The 27,554-nt window shown below is 36.1% G+C and overlaps 1 protein-coding gene across 6 annotated transcripts in view; it reads left to right on the top strand.

Annotated features, from left to right (window-relative positions):
• LOC131541933 (centrosomal protein of 95 kDa-like) overlaps nucleotides 1–27,554 on the top strand; it is a 240,481-nt gene that overhangs the window by 80,534 nt on the left and 132,393 nt on the right. For all 6 annotated transcript variants that reach the window (XM_058777989.1, XM_058777987.1, XM_058777986.1 and 3 more), the window contains one exon: nucleotides 721–847. In XM_058777989.1, coding sequence (XP_058633972.1) covers nucleotides 721–847 — 127 coding nt within the window. The remainder of the gene's footprint in view (nucleotides 1–720; nucleotides 848–27,554) is intronic.

The following is a 27,554-nucleotide window of genomic DNA, read 5'->3' as shown; positions in this document are numbered from 1 at the left end:
TATGTTTATTGTTCTTTAATTTTAACATTATAACATAAATTGCAGTGAAACTGTTATACAGTTGAATTTATTTATACAGTAGTCCCACAGACTTACACTATTTGTGGTGGCATATATGCAAATTCATTCTCTGCCAGCGGTAGGCACTGTTGGAGTGGTAGAGATCGAGGTTTCCCTGGTAACACTGGACACAAAGCAGCGCTCCTCTCACAAACGCTGCTTTATCAGGCATTACATGCAAGATGAAAATGACATCCATCATTTTCTGAAGACAGTCGGTTTCCTTCAGAAATACAGTGATATAAAAACACCCGCATCGGGTTTCGATTTTGAAACGCGCAGTGCTCAACCAAGCGTTCTCCCTACCCACCAACCATTCGAATCTCCGTAGGCGAAGTTTTTTTTTTTTTTTGTGATATTCTAATGGGCTGCTTTGTGATATCACAAACACTGGGAAATCAACGCTGTAGTCCAAAAGAGCCGTTCGTTGTAGTTCTAGAAAAGGGATTTTTTTAAAACGAAATATCTCCCTGTGAAGTGGACTTTGACATTTGTAACTTTGTAGATCTTTTTATGCCCAAACATACACACTACACACTGACTAAAATTCAAAAAGTGAAAAAGCATAATAGGACTTCTTTAAGAATATTTAATCATACAAATCTAGTAATCACTACTGTTTTATGTTTTATGTTATTACTGTTTTATGTGTCTGTGTAGGTGCTTGAATATCACCAGGCTGTGTGTAGAGAAGCTCCTTCTGTTCACAGATCCTGCACCAAATCACCTTGTTCTCGATCCTCTGGAGCTAAACTCCAACAGACAGCCAGAAGAGAGACACATTCCTGTAAGACAACAACCAGTGACAGAGCGCACACACACACACACACACACACACACACACACACACACACACACACACTCACTCATGTTGGTTTATGTGGTTTATGGGGACTCTCCATAGGCGTAATGGTTTTTATACTGTACTTACTGTATGTGCTATTGTCCTACACCAACCCTACACCTAAACCTACCCCTTACAGGAGACTGTCTGCATTTTTAGATTAAAAAAAAAAAAACACCATTTAGTATGTTTTTTAAGCCTTTTGATTTACGGGGACATAGGCAGTGTCCTCATAAACCACCTTCAAATTGTAATACCTCTGTCATACCTATGTCATTAAACAAATTTGTGTCCCCGTAAACCACATAAACATGCACACACACACACAAACTGACATATACTGCATGGTTTACAGGAACTCTTCTATAAGGGAAACAGGTCAATTTAGCTCAAGGGGAACTAATTATTATATTTATAGGGAATTTTGACAGAATCAATGTTTTACGGCTGATCAATTGAATTGCCATAACTAACAACTATGCAACATATATTAATATCCAAATTATAGTGAAAACACTATTTATTAGTGCGGTAACAAAATAGACAGTTTAAACATGAATTTGTAAGCACATAACAAAATACATTTTTCTTTAAATACAAACAAGACTTTACTGGACAAATATATGCAATTCCTAAGACCATAAACAATTCCTTAAGCAATTCCCTAAACAAACCATCAATCATTTTTATTTAACCCTAGCATTGATGTTTCAATGAGGCTATGAAACTTTATATTAAATGCACCAGTTCAGCTGATTCTTTGTTGATTCGTTGATGGTCTGGTAGCATCCAAAGACGACCACAATAGGCATTGGCTGAAAGATAGATGAGGAATCTCATATGCTGGTTAAAGTTTGAGGCGGTCAAAGACTAAGTCGGAGACACAGCTTTATGGCAAAATTTAACTTAAAAAAACTTTCAACGAAAAAGAAAAGAAATTACATAAAAGAAAGAAAGAAAAGAAAAGAAGTGTGTGACAAGACTAGATGGCTTATCTCCTCATGATGGTAGAGAAGCAGCAATCAAACAAGCCAAAAAGCCCAAAAGCTCCTGAAAGCTAAAAAAACAAGCTACATTTGTTTGTGTCATGTAAGGCTGGGCAATAAAACGATATCATATTCAGATCATGATTTCAAAAAGATTGTGATAGGCTCTGGACATTTTTACCCGATATGGATTAATCTAACAGTCTATCACACAGCAGAAATAAAGGCGACAGCAGCAATCAGTGCATGCCGCTAATAAGTCTGCATGTTCTGCATGCCTCTGTCTGAATGAATGGCATGGTTTAAGAATTTGTTTTAGAAGGAGTTATGTAATTTTACCACTGGACATCTGTAATATTAATGGCCAGAGGAGAATTGGCCCCCCGACTGAGCCTGGTTTCTCCCAAGGTTATTTTTTCTCCATTCTGTCACAGAGGGAGTTTTGGTTCCTTTCCGCTGTCCCCTCTGGCTTGCTCAGTTGGGGACACTTAATTTCTAGCGATTATCGTCGTAGCACAGATACTATTTAAACTAAACTGAGCTAGACAATGACATCTCTGAATTCAATAATGAAATGCCTTTAATTGAAAATTGAGTGTTTAATCTTATCATTATACATTACTGACACTATCCTCCAATTTGATACTGTTAAAATAACTTTATATAAATAAAGGTGACTTGACTATTAATGGCCATTTCGCATGGGGAGAGAAATCTCAGTAAAACTACTAAAAGTGGGAGGGGTAACTCGATTTACATACCACCATCACGTCCCTGTCGTCATGTGCATGCTACATTACTTCCTGTGCGCACTATGTACTACCACCTAGAATGCAACTGAATGCTTCTTCAAGCACCTCCATACTTGAAAAACTGTGGAAAACTACTTTTAAACAGGAAATGATGGAATATTTACGTACATATTTACAGCTGGTCTATTCGCACCCCAGATAGCAAAATTCCTGAGGCCCAGATCAGGCCCACACCTGACACTTTCATCTGGCCCATATACCGTGTGGAAAGATGGCACTTGGGCAGTCCGCTCCTGTTTGCCAGATTTGGGTCACAAGTAAGCCAAAGGAAGGCCCAATGTCAGCCATGAATAAACCAAATAAAGCAGAACTGGCCCAAATCTTGGCCACATTGATTTTAATTCTGGCCCAGATCCAACACCTTGCTCTGTCCCACATACCATGTGAAAAATTGGCATTTGGGCAGTCAGGTCCTGTTTGCCAGATTTGGGCCTCAAGTAAACCTTAGCGTTACCAATGTAAGCCAACCAAATAAACCAAAACTGGCCCTAATGTGGGCCACAGTTCATTTTTATTCGAACCCTGTCTTCCCCATATTCCTCATGTGGCCCACATGCTGCTTGGAATGTTGGTATTTTGGCAGTTGTCCACAAGCAGGCCACTGCACAGCTACATTTTAGCTAATAATGTGTAAATATTCATTATTTTGGCCACACTAAGCCTTAAGTGAGTTATGCATCAACAATACTCAACAAATTGTAAAGATAAATGTAAAAATGTGTTCCCTAAATGTTCAAATAAGTTCCAGAAACGTGTCCTACTTGGTAAAAACATCCTGACCCAGGTTTTGCACAAGCAGCAATTCAAATGTTACAGATAAATATTCAAAGACACATTCCAATACTTTAAAATCAGTCCTTCACAAGTTTGAACCTAAATGCTTCTCACTCAGACCCTACCTACAGAGTAAGTCTATAAGTGTCACGCTGTGTTAAAGAGCACACAACAAAGATGAAAGGTTACATATCATAAGTCTTTAATCCAACAAGGGTAAATCCAACAAGGGTAAATCCAAACACAATGTAGCACAGCAACATTTAAGACATGTAGACGTAAGACCAAACAAACTCAAAGTGAACATACAGGAACTTAAGTACTCAGACCAAACAAGGATAATTAACTAGGCACACCTGAACAGAATAATATGCAACAAGAGAAACGGTGCAAAAGGAAAACAAATTCCAAATTAACAGATACCTTGACAGTAAGAGCTATCATTATAGTGCACTTGTTTTTATGCTGGACAGTACACATATAAAAAAACTGCCATTTAAAAGCATGTTTCAAAAAATAAATTGCTGCTATTAGCAGTGCTCACTGTGCCATATCTTTGCCAAAACTGGCCCAAATATGTTTTAGGATAACTGGGCCACATTTTGAGGCATCATACAAGGGCCACTTTAACCCTCTGGGGTCTGAGGTCATTTTGGGACCTTTGAGATGTTTTGACATGCCCTGATATTTGTGCTTATTTCAGCTACTTAAAACATACTATGGACCAACATGTAATTTTTTTTTTGTATTCAGCACAAACTGTGCTACAATAATATGTGACCAAGATGGATGTACATGTTTGCATTTTTTAGAAAAAAAATATTATGCATGGTTAGTAAGTTTTGGGAAAACAAATGTAGCTGAAATAAGGCCATAAAACCCACACTAAATAGTTCTGAATAAGACTTTTGAGTAATCAGTCTTGTAGGCTAGAATATTTACTTCAAAATTATGTGAAAATCATTCTGCTTACTCATTCACAGAAAACAATATATTGATTTAAAATTTTCAAGATATGTTTTGTCTTCGAGGGTCTATATGCGAGGGAGTGGCAATGGCCATGAATATTAAGTGAGTCTCACCTGAGAGACAAAGGGCCCTCCCCTAATGGCCCATCAGTGTGACTGTGACTGTGAGGCAGGTAAGAGAGAATGTGAGGAGATTGAAAAAAAAAAAGGGTTTTTTAAATTATTTGTATTTTATTTACAACACAGTATAATCAAAACATACATAATGAAGGTCAAAGACACATTATTGTGCACACTGATCTAACCACAGAGATGTGAACAGACTTTGAGTCATTCCTGCAACAGATTCTGTTCAACAAGTGAAACAAGTAAATCATACCTGATATTTACGTGTGTTATTTAAGTGTTTCTACTTCTTTCCATGGATTCAAGAAGAAAAAAACATAATCAGTAGAAAAGGAGCTTGTTTTAACATAGAATATCAGTGTAGTTGAACATCTGATGTTGGTGCAGCGCTCTCAGAGGAAAACAGTTTGAAGAGACACCAGGATACATCTGGTGCTGGTATCTGATTCAATAAAATACAAAAAAAAAAAAAAAAACATTTGTGAGCATGTTAATATCAGGAACATCTGTATGTGTGTGTGTGTGTGTGTGTGTGTGTGTGTGTATGTATATATATACACACATAGGTTTTGTAGCCATAGACTCACACATGCTTTGTACTATCATAAAAAAGAGAAAGAAATCTTATATCTGAGAAACTAATTATTGTTTAGCACATTATTAAAATCTATTTCTGAACAGAGTAGGCTATTAATAATAAACATGTACTAATCATACATATTAATAATAAACATGATAATCATCGCGCCGTAAGAAATTTAAATACAGTGAATTGCCCCTCATATTAAAAATGTTTTACACGATTTCAAACATTGTAGTCAGGAATTATAGTTTGGGAAAAACCCAACTATGATTTTGTAGTCATGTAGTCTAGTATGTATGATTTTATAGTAGCCTATGATATGATTCTGTAGCCACAGACTCAAGCATGCTTTGTACAATAAAACTATGTACTTTGTACTATAAAACATGATATTTTATATCTGAGAAACTAATTATTATTGTTTAGCACGCTATTAAAATCTATTTGTGAACAGAGTATTAATAATAAACATGGTCTAAACATTCTTAGACGCGTAGCATTCATTATGTTGTGGTTTGGGAAAACCCCAACTAACTGTTAGTAAATCTGTTCAAGTTTATGTCACAATAGAACGTTAACTAATGCAAAAAAGAAACATTACTTACTCATCAGATTGATCTCCTCTGCTGGATGAAATCGTGTTCTTCTTTCGAAGGAAATCCTTCCTTTACTCAGCGCGAACAGTAACAGTAGCCGCGATGAGGATCTCTTCTTTGTTTGTGTTGGGCGTTTGCACGTGCGCAAGTCCCACGCGGCTATTTACATATGAACGGCGTGAGCCGTGCAAGGGCGGGATCTCATTAGAGATAATGAGTCAGACGGGACAGACTGAACATCGTGTTGGTTTCATACTGATTACTCCATCACAGAATGTTTGTTTTCGATAAGACTTGCTTCATTTCAAAGTAGACACTTCAAGCTTTCTATAGATATAACTCATGTCTCTGTGTTGAGTATTCGCTGAGTTACATTTCATTTTAGTGACGCGTTTCTAAAAACAGTTTGCGGAGACAGAGAAGACAGAGAGCACACCCTGTTTGTTTTCTTTATTCTTCAAAAGCACAAAGTTTAGTTGTTGTTATGAGTGTATACAAATAAAAGTAGACCCCTTACAGATTCGAATGGTGTATTGCTCTTATCTGTACGATCAAAAATGGCAGAGTAATTCAAGCTCATTTCGGCCTTATCAGGAAAATCTGCCTCAAAACGCGTATACGCGTTTGTCGACCCCAGAGGGATAACTTTGTCACTTGGAGCGAGAGTAACCACCTACAACTCAATGTGACAAAGACAAAGGAACTGGTGGTGGATCTGAGGAGGTTGAAGGCTCCAGTGACCCCTACCAGTATCAAAGGGGTCAGTGTGGAGGTGGTGGAGGAGTACAAGTACTTAGGGGTGTACCTGGGCCACAAATTGAATTGGTTCAAGAACGTGGACACTGTCTATAGGAAGGGCCAGAGTCGCCTCTATTTTCTGAGGCAACTGAGGTCCTTCAATATCTGTAGGACGATGCTGAGAATGTTCTATGAGTCTGTGGTGGCCAGTGCCATCATGTATGCTGCTGTCAGTTGGGGCAGCAGTTTAAGGGTGAGGGACATTAACAGACTAAACAGAATCATTAAGAAGGCAGGACATGTTGTGGGAGAGGAATTGGACTCTCTGACAGAGGTGTCTGAGAGGAGGATGTTGTCCAAAATAAAGACTATACGGGACTTTCCCTCTCACCCTCTCTACAATGTGCTGACCAGCTATAAGAGCTCCAGATTTTTACTTTCACGTTGCACTACTGAGAGACACAGGAAATCATTCCTGCCTGTCGCAATTAAACTATTGAACTCTGAACTGTAACTGTTACACAAACATTGTACATGGTATTACATTGTTTTTGTATGGCCTTTTGTATACCATGCCCTTTACTATGTAAAGGTGTATACAGTGGTAAATGTTTCTTTTGGAGGAATTTAGGGATGGTGTAGTTTTAGATATTTACTTAGATATTTACATAGATATTTATTATATTTAAATTATTTTTATATGCTATTTTTCTCTTTTGGCTGGGAATTGTGTATGGTGTAACAAAAAGGAATTTCTCCTTGGGGATAAATAAAGGAATTCTGATTCTGATTAAAAGCCAGTTGCGCTTGCACAATGGAGGATCTGCTATTTACATGGCGGAATTTGCAAGAGAAATGACTGAACGCTTATCCAGAGAGGAAATGGATTTGCTCGTGCATGAGGTTAAAGCACATAATAATAATGTGTGTAATAAGCAGAGTGTACGTGCGTTGTGCACCCACCTATCACACACAGACGCAAACAAACACACCTATGAACCACTGTGTCTGTAACAGAGCAAAGTTTTGAGAATATGTGAAATTCATTAAATGATAATGCATTCATAATGCAGAAAAAGCTAAAAACTGTAAAGGGTTGAAACTCTAAAACATCAAGATTGTGAAATAAACACCCATTCTCACACACACACACACAATCTGCAACAATGCATAAGCTAGTTGTTGTATGCATGTATGTTGTAGTTGTAGTATGTAGAGTTAGTATGTACAGGGCTTGAATTTCGGCGCGGGATTGCGCATAATTTAAAGGTCCCATGACATGCTGCATTTTGGATGCTTTTATATAGGCCTAAGTGGTCCCTAATACTGTATCTGAGGTCTGTTTGCCGAAATTCAGCCTTGGTGCACAATTTCAGCCACTATGAGCCAGTCCCACAATGAGCTTTCCTTACGTGCCATTCTGTGTCTGTAGCTTTAAGGATGAGAGAGGCGGGGCAAGGTGGAGAGTGGGGGTGTGGCCTTAACCAGCTTGAGCTACCATGCGCTAATGTTGACAGTGGATGTATCGCAATGGCTCATAGACACGCAGTCATTCAAGCTTTTCAGTTTGACCCAGAATCTGATCAGCGGCTACAGCAGGATGTCTCCGAAAGGTTAGTTTAAAATATTGTGTCTGGATACGGTACTTTAGTTGGTTAGTTTATATGTATGCTGTTTCAGTTATTATCATGTAGCTAATGCTAGCCATAGAGTCGGATGAAGGAACTAAAAAAATACTTTGGTGTTCATTTGTACATCCAAACACTGAGCAACTGCCATGCTTCGCTCGTTTGCAAGCCATGATGTCTCTCGAGGAAAAAAAAAAATATTGCGCTCGCGTCGCACGGTAGTAGCTCATATTCTCATGGGCGTGCAAAGCAGAGAAAGGGGAGGTAACCTTTCCCCGTATGACGACATAAAGGGAAGATTCCAGATTGGGTCATCTGAGTTTTCATTTTCTCAAAGGCGAAGCAGGATACACAGGGCTCGGTTTACACCTATCGCCATTTCTAGCCACTGGGTACATAGTCAGGCTAGGGGAACTCATATTAATGTTAAAAAACCTCATAAAGTGAAATTTTCATACCATGGGACCTTTTAACCATGTCCGCAAGATGAACTTTTACAGTCATGGTCAAAAATATTGGCACCTTTGGTCAAAGAAGGCTGTGAAAATTAATCTGCATTATTAATCCTTTTGAACTTTTATTTAAAAAATTCACAAAAATCTAACCTTTCATTGGATAAAAAGAATTTCAAATGGGGGGAAATATCATTATGAAATAAATGTTTTTCTCTAATACACATTGGCCACAATTAACGACACCCTTTTATTCAATACTTTTTGAAACCTCCATTTGCCAGTTTAACAGCTCTAAAATTTCTCCTATAATGCCTGATGAGGTTAGAGAACACCTGACAAGAGATCAGAGACCATTCCTTCATCCAGAATCACTCCAGACCCTTTAGATTCCCAGCTCCATGTTGGTGCAAGGAGCAGTTCACCTCTTCAGTTCACCCCACTCATTTTCTATAGGGTTCAGGTCAGAGGACTGGAATGGCCATAGCAGAAGCTTGGTTTTGTGCTCAGTGTCCCATTTTTGTGTTGATTTTGAGGGTTGTGTTTGGATTATTGTATGGTTGGAAGATCCAAACATGGCCCTTTATAAGATTTAAGTCTGTCACTTATTTATTTTTTATCTGATGGTATTTGATAGAATCCATCATGCCATGCGTCTAAACAAGATGTTCAAGACCTCCAACAGAAATATAGGACCACAACATCAAAAATACAGCTGTATATTTCATTGTACACATGGGGTACTTTTTATCCCTGTGTTCACCAAACCCATCTTGAATGTTTTCTGCTAAAAAGCTCATTTTTCGTTTCATCTGACCATAGAAGCCAGTCCCATTTGAAGTTCCAGTCGTGTCCGATGACTAAATATGCTGGAGCATTGTGATTTCGTTTTTGGCGTTTGTTATCGTTTGTAATTTGTGCCCATCAAATGAAACCTTCTCTGATAATAAGCAATGCTTTAGTGTATTATCTGAAGTAAGATGTGACGTGATATCTATTGGCTACGGGCGGAATATTCTTTTTCTCAAAACACCACTCCAACGCTGGAAAATTCGTTATCATCCTATGCCTGTTATTGTCAGGTGACATTCACCCATGTTCAGGACCCAATGGGGAAGTTTGACCCGGTTCTAACAAATCGTACTAGGCTGAACGGAACTTCGCTGTTGTACAGGTACGAGTGTCATGCAGTGACAGGGCTCCAAATATTAACAGCGTGGCTAATAATATATCTCACCTTTTCATGGATGATGGCGTGGTTGTGATGGGCGATGAGGTGGCTGTGAGGTCTGGTTTGGAGAGGACAGTTTTCCGGGAAGGACGTGTCGTGGATCAGAAGGGCGCTGAACACGATGAGAGCTTAGCTGGTGAAGAGACTCTTCCAGCATTAAGAGGTTCTGTCGATTTGTTTGGGGACTATTTTAACATAAAAGGTTTACATTTTGTGCACTTAAATATAAGGAGTTTGTTACCTAAGATCGATGAAATAAGGTGCTTACTTAAGAATTGTAAAGTAGGGACTTTTTGCTTAACAGAAACCTGGCTAGATTCGTCTGTAACTAATAATGAAATAGAAGTAGATAATTATAATGTTATTAGGAAGGATCGAAATAGACAAGGAGGAGGTGTTTGTATTTTTATTAGATCGGGTATTAATTTTAATGTGTTAGACATTAATATGGAGCAGGAGTTATTGTTCTTGGATTTATTGTTGCCTGTGACTAAGCCTATATTGTTTGGAGTTTGTTATCGTCCACCCAGTCAAAATCATTTTTATGAGGGACTTGAGTTTGTTCTGAATAACAATAACGATGATTTGGCAAAAGAATGTATTATTATGGGGGATTTTAATACAAATATATCTAATAGAACAGGGGATAATTTTAAAGCTTTGCAGTCATTATGCCAATTATTCCATTTAACCCAATTAATAAACAAATCTACCAGAGTTTGGGAAGGTGGGGAAAGTACCATTTGATCTAATTTTGGTATCTGATAAAAAATATATTTCCCAGAAGGGAGTAATTGACTTTGCTATCAGTGATCATAATATAATTTTTTGTACAAGAAAACGTAGTAAAATAAGATTTAATAATCATAAAACAGTACGAATTAGATCGTTAAAAAAATATAATATTGAAGTATTTAAACACTATCTTAAAAGAGTTAATTGGAATGATATTCAAAATATTTCAATAGTTGATGATGCTTGGAAATTTTTTAAAGTTTTATTTCTTAAAGTAGTGGACAAAATTGCCCCCCTCAGACAGGTGAGAGTTAAGCATGCCCTTGGATGGATCAGAAAATATTGGAAATATTACAAAACAGGAATAGGGCTCTTTCAGTCTATAGGAGAACTAAGAATCAGGAAGACTATCTAAAATTTAAAGCACTTAGAAACTTAGGACAGAAAAATATAAAGGAGGCAAAACGTAATTTTATTAAAGATCAAATTCAAGAAAACAAAGATCCTAAATCTCTGTGGAAGGTGTTGAATAGATTTCATTCAATTGGTAAATCAAAATTTTCTGTATCAAAGGTAGGTTTAGATATTGATGGTAAGATAGAATTTGATAAAAATAAAGTTGCTAATAAATTTAATTCATTCTTTTCATTAATTGCTAATAGTCTAGTTGATAAGCTTCCTCTGTCCAAACGAAATTATGGGATTGATGCCAAATAGTGTTGCCAAATAGTTTTTCTTTTGCTAAAGTTAGTGTAAATCAAATTACTAAAATGCTTGCAGAGCTTCAAGTGTCTAAGTCAACTGGGCTGGATGATATTCCAGCTAGATTCTTAAGAGATGCTGCAGATATTATAGCTCCAACTATTACATTTATTGTTAGTCTTTCCTTGGAAAATGGTATATTTCCATCTGATATGAAGTTAGCTAAAATCATTCCGTTATTCAAAAAAGGTAACAGATGCGATCCTGGAAACTATCGTCCAATCTCCATTCTTAGTGTGGCTTCAAAATCTTTAGAAAGAATTGTGTATAAACAGATGTATGAGTATTTAAGTAAGAGTAGTTTAATTTATGATTTTCAGTCAGGTTTTAGGAAATCTTATTCGACTGATTCTTCTTTACTTTATTTAACAGATTTTATAAGGAGGCAGATAGATGAAGGTAAAATGTGTGGTATGGTACTTTTAGACCTCCAGAAAGCATTTGACACAGTAAATCATTCAATACTTTTAGACAAGTTAAGTGTCATGGGTTTTTCAAGTAAAGTGATAACCTGGTTGAAATCTTATTTAACCGGGAGAGTTCAGAGGGTAGAAATTGATGGGGTTCTCTCTGAGGAAACTTTGGTTACAAATGGAGTCCCTCAGGGAAGTGTTTTAGGCCCTCTTTTGTTTCTTTTGTACATAAATGACATGCAAGCAAGCGTTTGTGATTTGTAATTTGTTTTTATATGCTGATGATTCTGCTTTATTAATTTCAGACAAGGATGTTGGTAGTGTACAAGTGAATTTAGGTAAGGAGCTTTGTAAGGTAAGAGACTGGCTCTCTGAAAACAAACTGATATTGCGTTTAGGTAAAACGGAATCCATTTTATTTGGGTCTAAAAAAAATTTGAATAAGGTTTCTAAGTTGTCTGTTAAGGTGGGATTGTTTAATATCAAATAGAACTTCCGTTAATTATCTTGGATGCATCCTTGACAATGATTTAAGTGGTGTAAGTATGGCTATGAAAGTCCTGGGTAAGGTTAATGCCAGAACAAAATTTCTTGCCAGACATGTTAGTTTTCTTGATAAACAGATGATAAAGTTACATGTTTAGTGTCATGTCGTTGTGAATATGCATGTATTTCTTGGATGTCTGATTTGACTTGTGGTTGGTTGGATAAGTTACAAAAATCTCAGAATAAATTGATAAGGTTAGTTTTAGGGTTTAGTCGTTTTACACATGTGGAGGTTTCCCATTTTAAGTGTCTTGATTGGTTACCTATAGAAAGCGGACTAGAACACATTAAATTAAAAATGGTACATAAGATTATTAATAATAAAGCTCCTTTATATTTTAATGCACATTTTTCTAGGGTAAATGAGCAACATTGTTATAAAACTAGGCAAAGTCTTATGGATATTACATTGTCATTTTAAAACTATGTATGTTCGTAGGTCTTTTAGATATTCTGGGGCACTTTTGTGGAATAAATTACCTCTGGATATTAAGGGTATTTTGACTATGGTTTGTTTTAGTTTAAAAGCTAAAAGTTGGCTCTTAAGTAGGGTGTTTTGTTGATGAATTTGTATTACATACGTGGTTATTTGTGATTGTAAATTTTTGTAAACGTGGAATTTTATTGTAATTTTTGTATTTATAATGCAGTGCCAGTGTACCTGTTACCGGGAGTGGAGTTTGTGCTTTACATCAAGGACCACAATGGAAACAAGTTTTATTTTAAACTTTGTGTTATCCTTGACGAATTGAGTGTATTCACTACTTTTTTGTCAAATAAACAAACAAACAAATATTTCCCCCCATTTTAAATTATTTTTATCCAATGGAAGGTTAGATTTTTATGATTTAAAAAAAAAAAAAAAGATCAAAAGGATTAACAATGCAGATTAATTTTCACAGCCTTCTTTGATCATATTTACCAAGGGTGCCGATATTTTTGGCCATGACTGTATAATCTGAGAAATTCCCACACAAATATATTTGCTTCATCTCAGATCAAATTATGAAATACATCCACAGACGCGCAAAAAGAAATCACCGGTTCAAATTGTCTTTATTTATTTTAGAATTTAATTCCACAAACAGCACTGAACCGCCTTCTCTGACTGTCGTTGAGCCCTTTAGAACATCGACGTGGTCTTCGTGGCCACTGATTCACACAAGGCTGTGTGACGTGCTCTAATAGTCATAATGAGCTGCTTGTGAATATAGTAGGCTCTCAGCTTCCAAATTATATTATTTTAATCCCGAAGTTCAAACATTAAATGCTGTTTTGCTCTTTATGTTTGCCAAAAGTCCCTGAATCTTTTTAAAGATGGACCATTCACTTCACAAATAAAATGTTTTATAAATTTTTATTTATTCTTCTAGTAGGCTACTAGAAATCCAACTGTCTGTGATGAAAATCAGTCTGCGCTGCTGGCTGTGGTAGATTACCGCTCACCTTAAGTATTCAGTATTCGGTAAGTATTATTTAACTAAACACAGCTTTGAAACCCTCCTTTGATGTTTTGGATATTTAAATAAATAGCCAGATCGCGAATAGATTCAATCACTGTGCACTTTTATATGTCACAAGCTTCAAATCGGAATTGAGTTTTTTTTACAAGCGCACACTACACAAATATAGAATTTCTCACTTTGCACATAATAACCATTCTCCTACACTGTTTCTTTATTTGTTTTTAACAGCAGAATTAATATTTATCCATTTCTGGCTAAATATAGCCTAGATATATACCACTGTACCATGATGCTCATATTTATCACGCAGTAAACAAAACGGGTTGCCTGTGGATGAGAATCCGAAACAAGAACTGATGGGACGAGTTCACTGCCGAGTGAAAGGAGAGTTTTATAATGACGGGACATGCATTTATACAACACTTTATTCAGAAGGAAGAACCACTCGTTCCGCATGTCATTTCTGCGTCACTGCACATGCGCAGTCCTTTCAGTTTTGGTTTTCAATCCGATCAAGTGTTTACATGCACTCTCAATCATATTAGAAAAGTAATAAACCACCCCCTCCATTCCGATCGAAATTTCATTCCGATCGAGCTCAGTCGGATCGATTAAGGTGTTTACATGAAGGCTTTTCATTCTTTATTGAGCTGTCAATCCGATTACAAACAGATTATTTGGTTGCATGTAGACTATATCAACATGCAATTTCGTCTACGAAATAAGACGAGACTAAAATGTATTAAAAAAAATTAAAACTTTACCAAAAACCTCTTTATTTTCGTCAAAAAAGGGAGACAAAATGTTATTGAAGACTGCGGTACACGCATGGCCACAGGAACTAGGGGTGCTGAGGATGCTGCAGCACCCACGGCAGCAGGGCCAGGTCTGAGATTTTCCTTGTGACCCTCGATCATCCCCAAGATACTTAATTTTTGTGATTAATTCTCGCTTCTCAAGACGGCCATCATCAATCACATAAGCACAGCTCTTTAATTGCGCTCTAGTCTCTGGTCAAATGTGCTCAAACCACTGTAGCCTAATGTAATCTATTAACTACGCACATCATAACTTTTTTGGCAAGTAGGCTATCCATATTATGACAAAATATTTTAATAAGACTGAATTTGTATTTATCTAGATCACGTTTAATAAAAATACATTTTAAGTTTAATTTTAACGCCGCATGTCCACTATTATTCAAACAATGAACAAGTTATACAGTGAGCAAAGAACATTTACATTATCAAATAATATAACTGAACATACATCTGAATATACATCTGCACTTTGTTGTTTCTGATGAGAGAATTCGAAAGTGCACTGACCAAAACTTTTCCGTATCAGTGATTGTTAATATTTAATAAAATCCCCTTAAATTATACAAATATTAAAGAAAAAAATCTTGAACTATAAACACAAAAGCACAAATATATATTGGTTCACATATAACTCTGTATTCATGTGTATGTTAATCTATTAGAGTTTGGGCTGTTTAATATTAGGATTTTATCAAAAATCCCCTACCATGGCCCCGCCCCCCAGCACCCCTCAGATACAATAGGTGTGTTCGACTTGAAGTGGCACTGTGCAGAATGATCAGATTATGACATCAAATGTGACTATATTTGCGATTGTGAACGCTGAATAAATGCACTTACTCAACCGCTGTTGTTCAGAGAAATAATAGAGAAATAGGCTATTGCAATTTGGAATGAGTGGAATTACTAGGAATTTCACTGTTATAATATTTGTTTTAGCTGCTTTCATAATGTAGACAGAGAGATTGCATAAGTCTTTGGTATTAATTTATATAATAAAAAGCCTTTAATAATCAGTACACTAGATGAGGTAAAATACACCATGTAGCCTATGTTCTATTCATTTAGTAGTATACATTCTATTGATTTGTGCTTACTGGTGAAAGTGCAATACCTAAAATGCAAAAGTAAATTTCTCAAATGACAACAGTCATTACGATAATAATTTTTTATCAGTTTGTTAACCATAATACAAAATCTTTTTTTATCACTTTTTATGACTAAACAAAAACAGGACAAGGTTCTCTAAATATGATAACTAAAATGTACATTTGAGTAAGACTAAGACTGAATTAAAAATGGCTGCCAAAATTAATACTGTTAGGTTAATTAATAATAATCTTATTGCTAAAATGTCAATGTTCATTGACTAAAACGACACTAAAATACTTTTAGATTTTCTTGGACTAAAACTAAAAATGTTGAGACTTTTAGTCGAGTAAAACTTGAATGAAACTAAATAGGATAAGGTTGACTAAATATGATAAAAACTAACAAGGACATTTTAACACAGGGCTAAGACTAAAATTGAAATAGCTGACAAAATTAACCCTAGTTGCATGTAAACGTAGCCACTGTGACATTCAAATCTGTGTTTGCGCTGCCGGTGACCAGAGAGAACAGTTATGTATATGAAACATCTTTACAAAGTCGTTTGTATCGTTATTTCAAATGGGTGTCCTAAGCCGAATTGTATTGTTGTGCCCCCTCCCCAAATATTATGCAAGTAAAAAAACACCTACTACAGGTGCTGGTCATATAATTAGAATATCATCAAAAAGTTGATTTGTTTCACTAATTCCATTCAAAAAGTGAAACTTGTATATTATATTCATTCATTACACACAGACTGATATATTTCAAATGTTTATTTCTTTTAATTTTGATGATTAGAGCTTACAGCTCATGAAAGTCAAAAATCAGTATTTCAAAATATTAGAATATTACTTAAGACCAATACAAAGAAAGATTTTTAGAAATCTTGGTCAACTGAAAAGTATGAAAATGAAAAGTATGAGCATGTACAGCACTCAATACTTAGTTGGGGCTCCTTTTGCCTGAATTGCTGCAGCAATGTGGCGTGGCATGGAGTCGATCAGTCTGTGGCACTGCTCAGGTGTTATGAGAGCCCAGGTTGCTCTGATAGTGGCCTTCAGCTCATCTGCATTGTTGGGTCTGGTGTCTCTCATCTTCCTCTTGACAATACCCCACAGATTCTCTATGGGGTTCAGGTCAGGCGAGTTTGCTGGCCAATCAAGCACAGTAACACCATGGTCATTGAACCAGCTTTTGGTGCCTTTGGCAGTGTGGGCAGGTGCCAAGTCCTGCTGGAAAATGAAATCAGCATCTCCTTAAAGCTTGTCAACAGAAGGAAGCATGAAGTGCTCTAAAATTTCCTGGTAGATGGCTGCGTTGACTGTGGACTTCAGAAAACACAGTGGACCAACACCAGCAGATGACATGGCAGCCCAAATCATCACTGACTGTGGAAACTTCACACTGGACTTCAAGCAACATGGATTCTGTGCCTCTCCACTCTTCCTTCAGACTCTGGGACTTTGATTTCCAAATGAAATGTAAAATTTACTTTCATCTGAAAAGAGGACTTTGGACCACTGAGCAACAGTCCAGTTATTTTTCTCCACAGCCCAGGTAAGATGCTTCTGACGTTGTCTCTGGTTCAGAAGTGGCTTGGTAGCCCTTTTCCTGAAGACGTCTGAGCGTGGAGACTCTTGATGCACTGACTCCAGCTTCAGTTCTCTCCTTGTGAAGCTCTTCCAAGTGTTTGAATCGGCTTTGCTTGACTGTATTCTCAAGCTTGCGGTCATCCCTGTTGCTTGTGCACCTTTTCCTACCCAAATTCTTCCTTCCAGTCAACTTTGCATTTAATATGCTTTGATACAGCACTCTGTAAACAGCCACACTTTTCAGTAATGACCCTCTGTGACTTACCCTCTTTGTGGAGGGTGTCAATGTTCGTCTTCTGGATCATTGCCAAGTCAGCAGTCTTCCCCATTATTGTGGTTTCAAAGAACAAGAGATACCCAGAATTTATACTGTAGGGATGGTCATTTATTCAAACTCAAATGTAAATATTCTAATATTTTGAGATACTGATTTTTGACTTTCATGAGCTGTAAGCTCTAATCATCAAAATTAAAAGAAATAAACATTTGAAATATATCAGTCTGTGTGTAATGAATGAATATAATATACAAGTTTCACTTTTTGAATGGAATTAGTGAAATAAATCAACTTTTTGATGATATTCTAATTATATGACCAGCACCTGTATAGGAGTCAAAATAGAACTTTAATAAAATATGAAAGTAAATAATTAAATAATTAAATTTTATCATTTACAAATTACAATTGAAGCTCTAGACCCGGGGTCTCCAACCTTTTTTACACCGCGGACCGGTTACGGTTTGAAAAAAATCTTGAAAACTCCGTCTGTTTAATCTGCGAATCACATGCCGAACGGTGGGGTCTGGACCTGGTCCGTATATCACGGATCAACTGCGATCCATTTAAGCCCTATGACCGATCAGAGCAATCTTTTATTTACTAATTTAACCATCGTCAAATTGCTGCTCGATATCAGTCGCATACGACGAAAATAAAGAGTAATTAGAAAAATCATTTACGCACAATAAATAACAGAGCGTCATATCTATACACATTTTCCCCAGAACTTTCTCGCAACCCGGTAGGAATTCTTCCACAGCCCGGGAATGGGTCGCGACCCGGTGGTTGGGGACCTCTGCTCTAGACAGTTACCTATGGCTATGATTTTATTAATACAGTTGACTGATTTATAGTCTCAAGCATTCAGAAATCAAGTAAAAGAAAATTAAGCAGTTTTACTACGATAAAACCATGGTTAATTTTTTTTGAAGAAATTATAGGGTCATTTCTATCACAAAAAGGTGGACAAAAATGAAAGATTAAATAGATATTTGAATTAAATGTTTGGTCAATATTAAACAATGATTTGATCGTCCTGTAACGTGTAACAGCAGCAATTACCAGGCCTTTGGCTCCCTTTGCAGGCATTTGTAATAATGCAGTATATAATGTACACATAAATTGTTTATTTTGTATTACATTATGTATTTTAACAGTGTTACTCAATAAAACCATATAATTATTAATTAACCAATCATTATTGCCTCATTGTTTTTATATAATGCATTTTAAAGGCTGTTGTTCGCTTGAGTCTGTTTTTATAACCACAAAACAAATATGGTCTTAGTACTTCTTTGGAAATTATTATCTGAAGTAACAAAACCATGGTTAATTTGTGGTTACCATGCCTACAAGAACCAAAATTTTTGGTTTTATTCGTAGTAAAACCATGGCTAATTTTCGTAAGGGAATATGGAAACTCAGAGAGAATATTAGATGCATTGGCGGTGGTGAAATTATTACCAACATTAAAACACGTTATTAAGGTCAACAGCCAAAAAAGTTTCACAGGATTATGATTGTACCTGAAAGTGATGCATGGAAAGTGATTCATCTTCATCTTTTATATTTTTATAATCTTTTCAAAGCGCCCGATTGCTGATATTTTTTCACGGGCATAGTTGTCCATCGGTTATGATCATCTGCATTCAGCTGCACCGCAAACGTGTGGTGCGAGTGGGCGCGGATGCGGGAATGGCGCGTCACGTGTGCTTATATACAGTGGGTACGGAAAGTATTCAGACCCCGTTAAATTTTTCACTCTTTGTTATATTGCAGCCATTTGTTAAAATCATTTGTTCATTTTTTTTCCCTCATTAATGTACATACAGCACCCCATATTGACAGAAAAACACAGAATTGTTGACATTTTTGCAGATTTATTAAAAAAGAAAAACTGAAATATCACATGGTCCTAAGTATTCAGACCCTTTGCTCAGTATTTAGTAGAAGCACCCTTTTGATCTAATACAGCCATGAGTCTTTTTGGGAAAGATGCAACAAGTTTTTCACACCTGGATTTGGGGATCCTCTGCCATTCCTCCTTGCAGATCCTCTCCAGTTCTGTCAGGTTGGATGGTAAACGTTGGTGGACAGCCATTTTTAGGTCTCTCCAGAGATGCTCAATTGGGTTTAAGTCAGGGCTCTGGCTGGGCCATTCAAGAACAGTCACGGAGTTGTTGTGAAGCCACTCCTTCGTTATTTTAGCTGTGTGCTTAGGGTCATTGTCTTGTTGGAAGGTAAACCTTCGGCCCAGTCTGAGGTCCTGAGCACTCTGGAGAAGGTTTTCATCCAGGATATCCCTGTACTTGGCTGCATTCATCTTTCCCTCGATTGCAACCAGTCGTCCTGTCCCTGCAGCTGAAAAACACCCCCACAGCATGATGCTGCCACCATCATGCTTCACTGTTGGGACTGTATTGGACAGTGATGAGCAGTGCCTGGTTTTCTCCACACATACCACTCAGAATTAAGGCCAAAAAGTTATATCTTGGCCTCATCAGACCAGAGAATCTTATTTCTCACCAACTTGGAGTCCTTCAGGTGTTTTTTAGCAAACTCCATGCGGGCTTTCATGTGTCTTGCACTGAGGAGAGGCTTCCGTCGGGCCACTCTGCCATAAAGCCCGATTGGTGGAGGGCTGCAGTGATGGTTGACTTTCTACAACTTTCTCCCATCTCCCGACTGCATCTCTGGAGCTCAGCCACAGTGATCTTTGGGTTCTTCTTTACCTCTCTCACCAAGGCTCTTCTCCCCCGATAGCTCAGTTTGGCCGGACGGCCAGCTCTAGGAAGGGTTCTGGTCGTCCCAAACGTCTTCCATTTTAAGGATTATGGAGGCCGCTGTGCTCTTAGGAACCTTAAGTGCAGCAGAAATTTTTTTGTAACCTTGGCCAGATCTGTGCCTTGCCACAATTCTGTCTCTGAGCTCTTCAGGCAGTTCCTTTGACCTCATGATTCTCATTTGCTCTGACATGCACTGTGAGCTGTAAGGTCTTATATAGACAGGTGTGTGGCTTTCCTAATCAAGTCCAATCAGTATAATCAAACACAGCTGGACTCAAATGAAGGTGTAGAACCATCTCAAGGATGATCAGAAGAAATGGACAGCACCTGAGTTAAATATGAGTGTCACAGCAAAGGGTCTGAATACTTAGGACCATGTGATATTTCAGTTTTTCTTTTTTAATAAATCTGCAAAAATGTCAACAATTCTGTGTTTTTCTGTCAATATGGGGTGCTGTGTGTACATTAATGAGGGAAAAAAATTAACTTAAATGATTTTAGCAAATGGCTGCAATATAACAAAGAGTGAAAAATTTAAGGGGTCTGAATACTTTCCGTACCCACTGTATGTAAGCCAAGGGATAATCAACGGCTAGCCATGCATTAAAGGATTTTAAATGCACTACGTGGAGGCGCGTCGGGTGGTTGCCTCCGCTAAGAGCATTTAAAATCCTTTAATGCATGGCTAGCCATTGATTATCCTGCTTACTCCATGGTCATTTGCCTAGTTAATATAGACAATTTAAATCTACTATTGCTCTTTGCATCACAATATTTGATCGAATGGGTAAAAATGACAGTTATTTTCATCAGTTACGGCATGTTCTCTAGCATTCTGCCCGCTTCAAATCATACACAGAGATGAAATAGTGCGGTAAGACCACATTTATTTGTATGAATTATAGCATGCATTTCAATTAATTATCGATTGATCGTTTGAGAGAGAGAGAGAGAGAGTGATGACAGTTTTGTGTACCTGCGCTGCGTCTGCGCGTCTCTCTGTACAAACATTTACTTCAAAAACAGCGATTTTACCACCTCATTGCTGGGGAATATAATGTAGCGATCTAGTATCTAGGCTATTTTATTAATAGAAATCGCGGGGAAGCTTTGACAACAAGTTTATGTGTGTGTGCAGCGCAATCAGCGATCTTCGATGTCTGTCTCTCTCTCTCTCTCTCTCTCTCTCTCTCTGTGTGTGTGTGCGTGCGTGCGTGCGAGTAATGCATGTTGGTTTGTGTACATCGATTAAAGCAGCGCATTAGTATGGAACGGTGAGTAAACTGACTTGGAACTACCTGTGCATTAAACAGTTTTACAGCATACCTGCCAGCCAATCAGAATCCAGTATTAAGACAGACCATAGAATATATATATATATATATATATATATATATATATATATATATATAGATAGATATATATAATATATGCGCAGACCAACCTCTGGAATTAATATTAATATAGAAAGTTTTTTTTTTTTTTTTTTTGGAGCAACAGGGATGGTGCCCCCCATCGTTGGGGTAGGTGTAGAAGTTAATAAACCATAATTTGACAGGTAGTATTTTTCGTTGTCTATTTGTACTACCTAATGTTTTAATGGGAGGTGGCAAAATCTGACAGGGTAGCACAAAGCGACAGAACAATACTGAAATCACCTTTTTGAAAGTGACGACGCTTCAAATAAAGATTGTATTAATTACAAATTAAAGCTAGCAGGTGGAGATAAGTGACTTAAAAAAGAGATTCATTCAGGAATGGAACAAGTCTTTATGAGCGAGTCATTTAATCATTTGTTCAATTAAATTTTTTAACAGTTTGTTGAATATTGAATATATTTTATAAATAGACTGCAGCAATTTTTACTAGAAACTCCAGTAAATTAAATGTTATTTTGTTTAGTTGTCTTTATTTATTTATTTATTTTTTTCAGAATCATGGTGGGAGAATAGAGATACCTATTTTAAAAATAAAATAGTTATTCTCCATTCTCATTTTATCCAGAGTCACGCAGCTCTAGTTGGTCATTTATCGTTCATGTAATGTAAACAAATAAATGACTTTAATTTCAGAAAAAGCATCAAAGATGTGGTCAGTGAGGTTCAGCATCCAGAGCATGTACATTAATGTTGTGCTAAGTATTGTACAAATACATTTACATATTTATGTGCTTAATTAAAATACCCTGAAATTGTACTTTGAATGAAGTTAAATTGTAATTTCATGAGCCTATCAATAAGTCATATGTTAAATATGTTAATAGATTTGAATTTTACATAGTATGAAATAAATGTATTTTAAATTAATTATGGCAGAGTTTTATTATTATTATTATTATTATTTTATCAGTAAAATAATATTTAATTCTATAATAATAAATCCCCCAACCCCAAATCCCCATGTGACCCATGTAATATATTAATCGCTTCTAACACTTTATTTTGATGGGTCCACAGCATACAACATACTGACTATGAGAAACTTTGCAAGTATATGTCAACTTATTCTACTAATCCTAAACCTACCATATCAGTCTACTCTGAGAGTTAGTAGATATTTAGTTGCAAATGAATGAGAATTAGTTGACATGTAGTTGCAAAGTTACTTATAGTTTGTAGAATGTCTAAAGTGAACTATCAAAATAAAGTGTAACCAGTGTTATGATTGAATGAATTGCATTTTTTATTAAATTGTGAATCAAAAAAATGGGTAACAAAAAATGCTTCCTTGTTCTCTTTCTAACACACTGTTCAGGTTTGACTATGATCATAATGCAAAAACTAACACTTCAAATCACTATTTCTAACAAAGAAATATCTAAAACTTGTCAAAAAAGAGTCTTTGAGATTGTTTAAATATGTATATTAAAATCTTCCACCTAATAAAAATGTAATTGTCTAAAAACAACTAAGCAATTCGCAAGCTGCTCTATAGAGAGCTATACAGACAACGATTTTCTTTTCTTTTTTTAACAACCAGATGGTGCTAATCTGCCTTCCAAAATTGGATTTGTATGGCCGAGTCTCTATTTTAACCTGAAATACAGCATTAATTGAAAAATAATTTGAAAAATTAATTTACATTTTTTTTAATGATTTTCAATGCATATACATGCATATCCATGCACTGGTTGCTACATGCATTGATTACTGCAATGCTCTCCTTCTAAACATCTTTATAAACTCACCCAATTATACTGGCTTCCTGTATTGTATAAGCAGGCCCGTGAACAGGGGGGTGGCACACTTTGTAGAAGAAAATAAAAAAACAATACCTTTACAAAAAAGGAGAAAGAGACAGAGTGAGAAAGAGCAAAGGGAGGCTGCTAAAGGCAGTTCAACATCGCAAACATGAATTCAAATCTCCAGCAAGCCAGCAGGTAAATCATCATATAGAATATTTAGCAGTTTGTCACACTTTAATTATTGTTAAGTATAATTCCCATTATAATCACTTGTCTTAGTTACTAGTGATCTAACACATTTATAATGTTATTAAAACCATATTAATAGGCCTATAATAGTTAAAAAGGTAATATAAATGTTCTAAACGAGCTGCTTATTAGTATATAATATAGATTAATGCTGTATAATATTAAATTAAATGTCTAAGGGTGGGTTGCACCAACAAGGATTAAATTAAGCAAAGTTTAGAGCTAATCGAGGATTTGTTGATCTGGGTTTTATTTTAAATCGAGTTGTGTTGCACCACTTAATTTTAAACTTAGATTAACAAATCGGGGATTAGAATTCTAACCTGCGATTAAAACCTCCATCTACGATTAATTTTCTCCACCATGATGGATTCGTCATGTAATTAATTAGCAACAATGTTTATATTCCTTATCCTCTGTCTCTGACATAAGTTGCTTTTGTCGATAAAGGAAATAAACTTGTAAAAGGTCCGCCGTCTTTATAAAACGCTACATAGAATGACCGTTGATCAAACGGCTGATCAAACAAGCAATAAAACTTTGAGGCAGTGCATACGGATTTGATCATCTTGGAAATATATATTTATTGTATCAATTAATGGAGTATAGCTTATGACAAAACAACCGAGATAAGAGAAAATAACTGGCATGATTCATGGAATGACTACCTCCGCTCGTGACAGCGGCTCCCCTTCCGTTTGATTGCAGTCCAGCACGCGTGTGGAGCGGCTGTGAGAAACGAGAGGTGCGGCCGCGATCCTGTCTTCTTTTCTTTTGTCGTACACCGAGCTGCACAGAGATAAGTGACTGATTCACATCCCGGACTCCATAGCAGACGTGAGTTTACTACAGGTTGCCACGACCCTCACAATCTGCGGGCTCAGTGCGCTTTAATTTTCATTTTTATTTATAATAAACACCTCTCTGAGACCTGAGGACACACCCACTGTTTCTGTCTTTGTTCAATCAGCCACATACTGTACCTGTAAGTGCACTTTATTGTATTTAAACCTCCTCACCTATAAGTTTAAAGTTGATCCTTAATTGAGATTTAAATCGGAGTTTAAAGTTATGGAGCAACAGGATTAAAGTTAATCTATCTTAAATATACAATAAATCCAGGATCAAACTGATGGTTTAAATGTAAACCTGCTTATTTTTAAACAAGGTTTAAAGTTTGGTGCAACAGAATTATTAGATAAACCTTGATTTAATCTAGATTTAAGCATAATCCTTGTTGGTGCAACCCACCCTAATACTTAGAGCTCAGTCTATCAAAACATCTACAATAAAGTCTGAAATTGTTACAGAGAATGCTGTCTTGTCTTTTAATTGTACACTACCATTCAAACGTTTTTGAACAGTTAAGAGTTTTAATATTTTTTTAAAGAAGCCTCTTCTGCTCACCAAGCCTGCATTTATTTGATGCAAAAACAGTAACATTCTGAAATATTTTTTACTATTTAATTCTATTTGATATTCTATTTGAATATATTTGTATATAAAATGTAATTTATTTCTGTTATTTCAAAGCTGAATTTTTAGCATCATTACTACTTAGTCACATGATCCTTCAGAAATCATTCTAATATTCTGATTTGCTGCTCAAAAGCATTTATTATTATTATGTTGAAAACAGCTGAGTAAAAGTGTTTTCAGGTTTCTTTGATGAATTGAAAGTTCAGAAGAACAGCATTTATCTGAAATAGAAATCTTTTGTAACATGATAAATTCTTCATTCATTATAAAGTCTTTATCATCACTTTTGATCAATTTAAAGCATCCTTGCTAAATAATAGTATTAATTTCGGGTAACACTTTACTTGAAGGGGTGTGCATAAGACTGACATGACACCTTCATAATCATGACATGACACATGTCATGAATATGAAGGAGGTTTTATGCATGTTTATGACAACTGTCAGTAAGTGCCATTCGCTCAGTTATGTCATTTTTAATGGAAAGATGACATTATTTGACCTACCCCTAGCCCATAACAAAGACATCTCAAACAATGTCATCTTTGCATTAACTGAGCGAATGACACATAATGACAATTGTCATAAACATGCATAAAAAACCTTCATATTCATGACATGTCATGTCATGATTATGAAGGTGTCATGTCAGTCTTATGCACACCCAAGTAAAGTGTAACCTTAATTTCTATAATTTCTTTCCAATATATACAGTATCTCACAGAAGTGAGTACACCCCTCACTTTTTTGTAAATATTTTATTATATCTTTTCATGTTACAACACTGAAGAAATGACACTTTGCTACAATGTAAAGTAGTGAGTGTACAGCTTGTATAACAGTGTAAATTTGCTGTCCCCTCAAAATAACTCAACACACAGCCATTAATGTCTAAACCACTGGCCACAAAAGTGAGTACACCCCTAAATGAAAATGTCCAAATTGGGCCCAAAGTGTCAATATTTTGTGTGGCCACCATTATTTTCCAGCACTGCCTTAACCCTCTGGGGTCTGAGGGTGTTTTGGGGGCCTGGAGAAGTTTGGACATGCCCTGACATTTGTGCTTTTTTTCAGTTGCTTATAAACATATAAATGGCTAAAGTCTAATAACACTGTAATCGGCACAAACAGGGCTACAATAATATGTTAGCAGCATTTATGTACATGATTGTGTTTTTGAGAAAGCAACGTTTATGCGTGGTTAGTGAAAACAAAAGTTTTGAAGTCACTGAAATAAGGCTATAAAAAACATACAGAACATTTGTTCACAAGACTTTTGAGAACTGGATCTTGTAGTCTAGAGTTTTGCTTTCACAAATGATGTGAAAATCATCTTGTTTACTTGCACACAGAAAACAATATATTGATTTAAATTTTCTTAGTCACTTTTTGAGTAGAAGGGGTCTATGTGAGAGGGTGTGAACTATCCTGGATAATGCTGTGATTCTCACCTGAGAAGACAAAGACCCACATAATGAGCTCCATAATGAGCCATTTAGTCAGGTGTATGACTGAGAGGAAGAGTTCCAAGAAAGAATGTGAGGACAAAATAAATGTATATATTTTTGTTTGTAGTTTATTTAGAATATATTTAGCTATCACGCAAAATAACTTGAGATTCACTTGCGAGTGCAGTTAAACAGTTTATTAGGAACAATCAAAGCTGACTTTTTAGCATCATTACTCCAGTCACATGATCCTTCAGAAATCATTCTAATATTCTGATTTGCTGCTCAAAAATATTTATTGTTGTTGTTATTATTATTATGATGTTGAAAAGAGCTGAGAAGAATTTTTATTTTATTTTTTTGATGAATGGAAAGTTCAGAAGTACAGCATAGTTTGTAACATGATAAATGTCTTTATCATCACTTGTGTGTTAAATAAAAGTTTTAATTTCTATATATACTGACTCCAAGCTTTTGAATGGTATAGTGTATATTGTTTCACTTGGAGTAAGACTGGAGTAATTTAGCTTTGATCACAGGAATCAAATATATTCAAATAGAAAGCATTTTTACTGTTTATTTTTACTGCTTTAGCAAATACAACTTTATCTATTTTGGATCAAATAAATGCAGGCTTGGTGAGCAGAAGAGAATTCTTTACAAAAACTTTAATTAAAAACCTTACTGTTCAAAAACTTTTGACTGGTAGTGTCGTGTTGAAATATATAAATGAACATCACATAGGCTACCTGGCATTTCCATAGTGTATATTGTTTATGTGCTCTGAAGGAAATAAATAAAAAAAAAAAAACATTTTGAAATTCTGGGTTATTTCTCTCAGAAGATCTTCCAGAAACAGAAAGTAGCCGGGATTAACTTTGTTCTTTTTTTTGGTAGGAC

This window comes from Onychostoma macrolepis, chromosome 06, assembly GCF_012432095.1.
Source record: "Onychostoma macrolepis isolate SWU-2019 chromosome 06, ASM1243209v1, whole genome shotgun sequence".
In the NCBI taxonomy this organism is placed as follows: Eukaryota; Metazoa; Chordata; class Actinopteri; order Cypriniformes; family Cyprinidae; genus Onychostoma; species Onychostoma macrolepis.
Note: the sequence above shows the minus strand (reverse complement) of the source record. Positions and strands in the feature narration are given on the sequence as shown.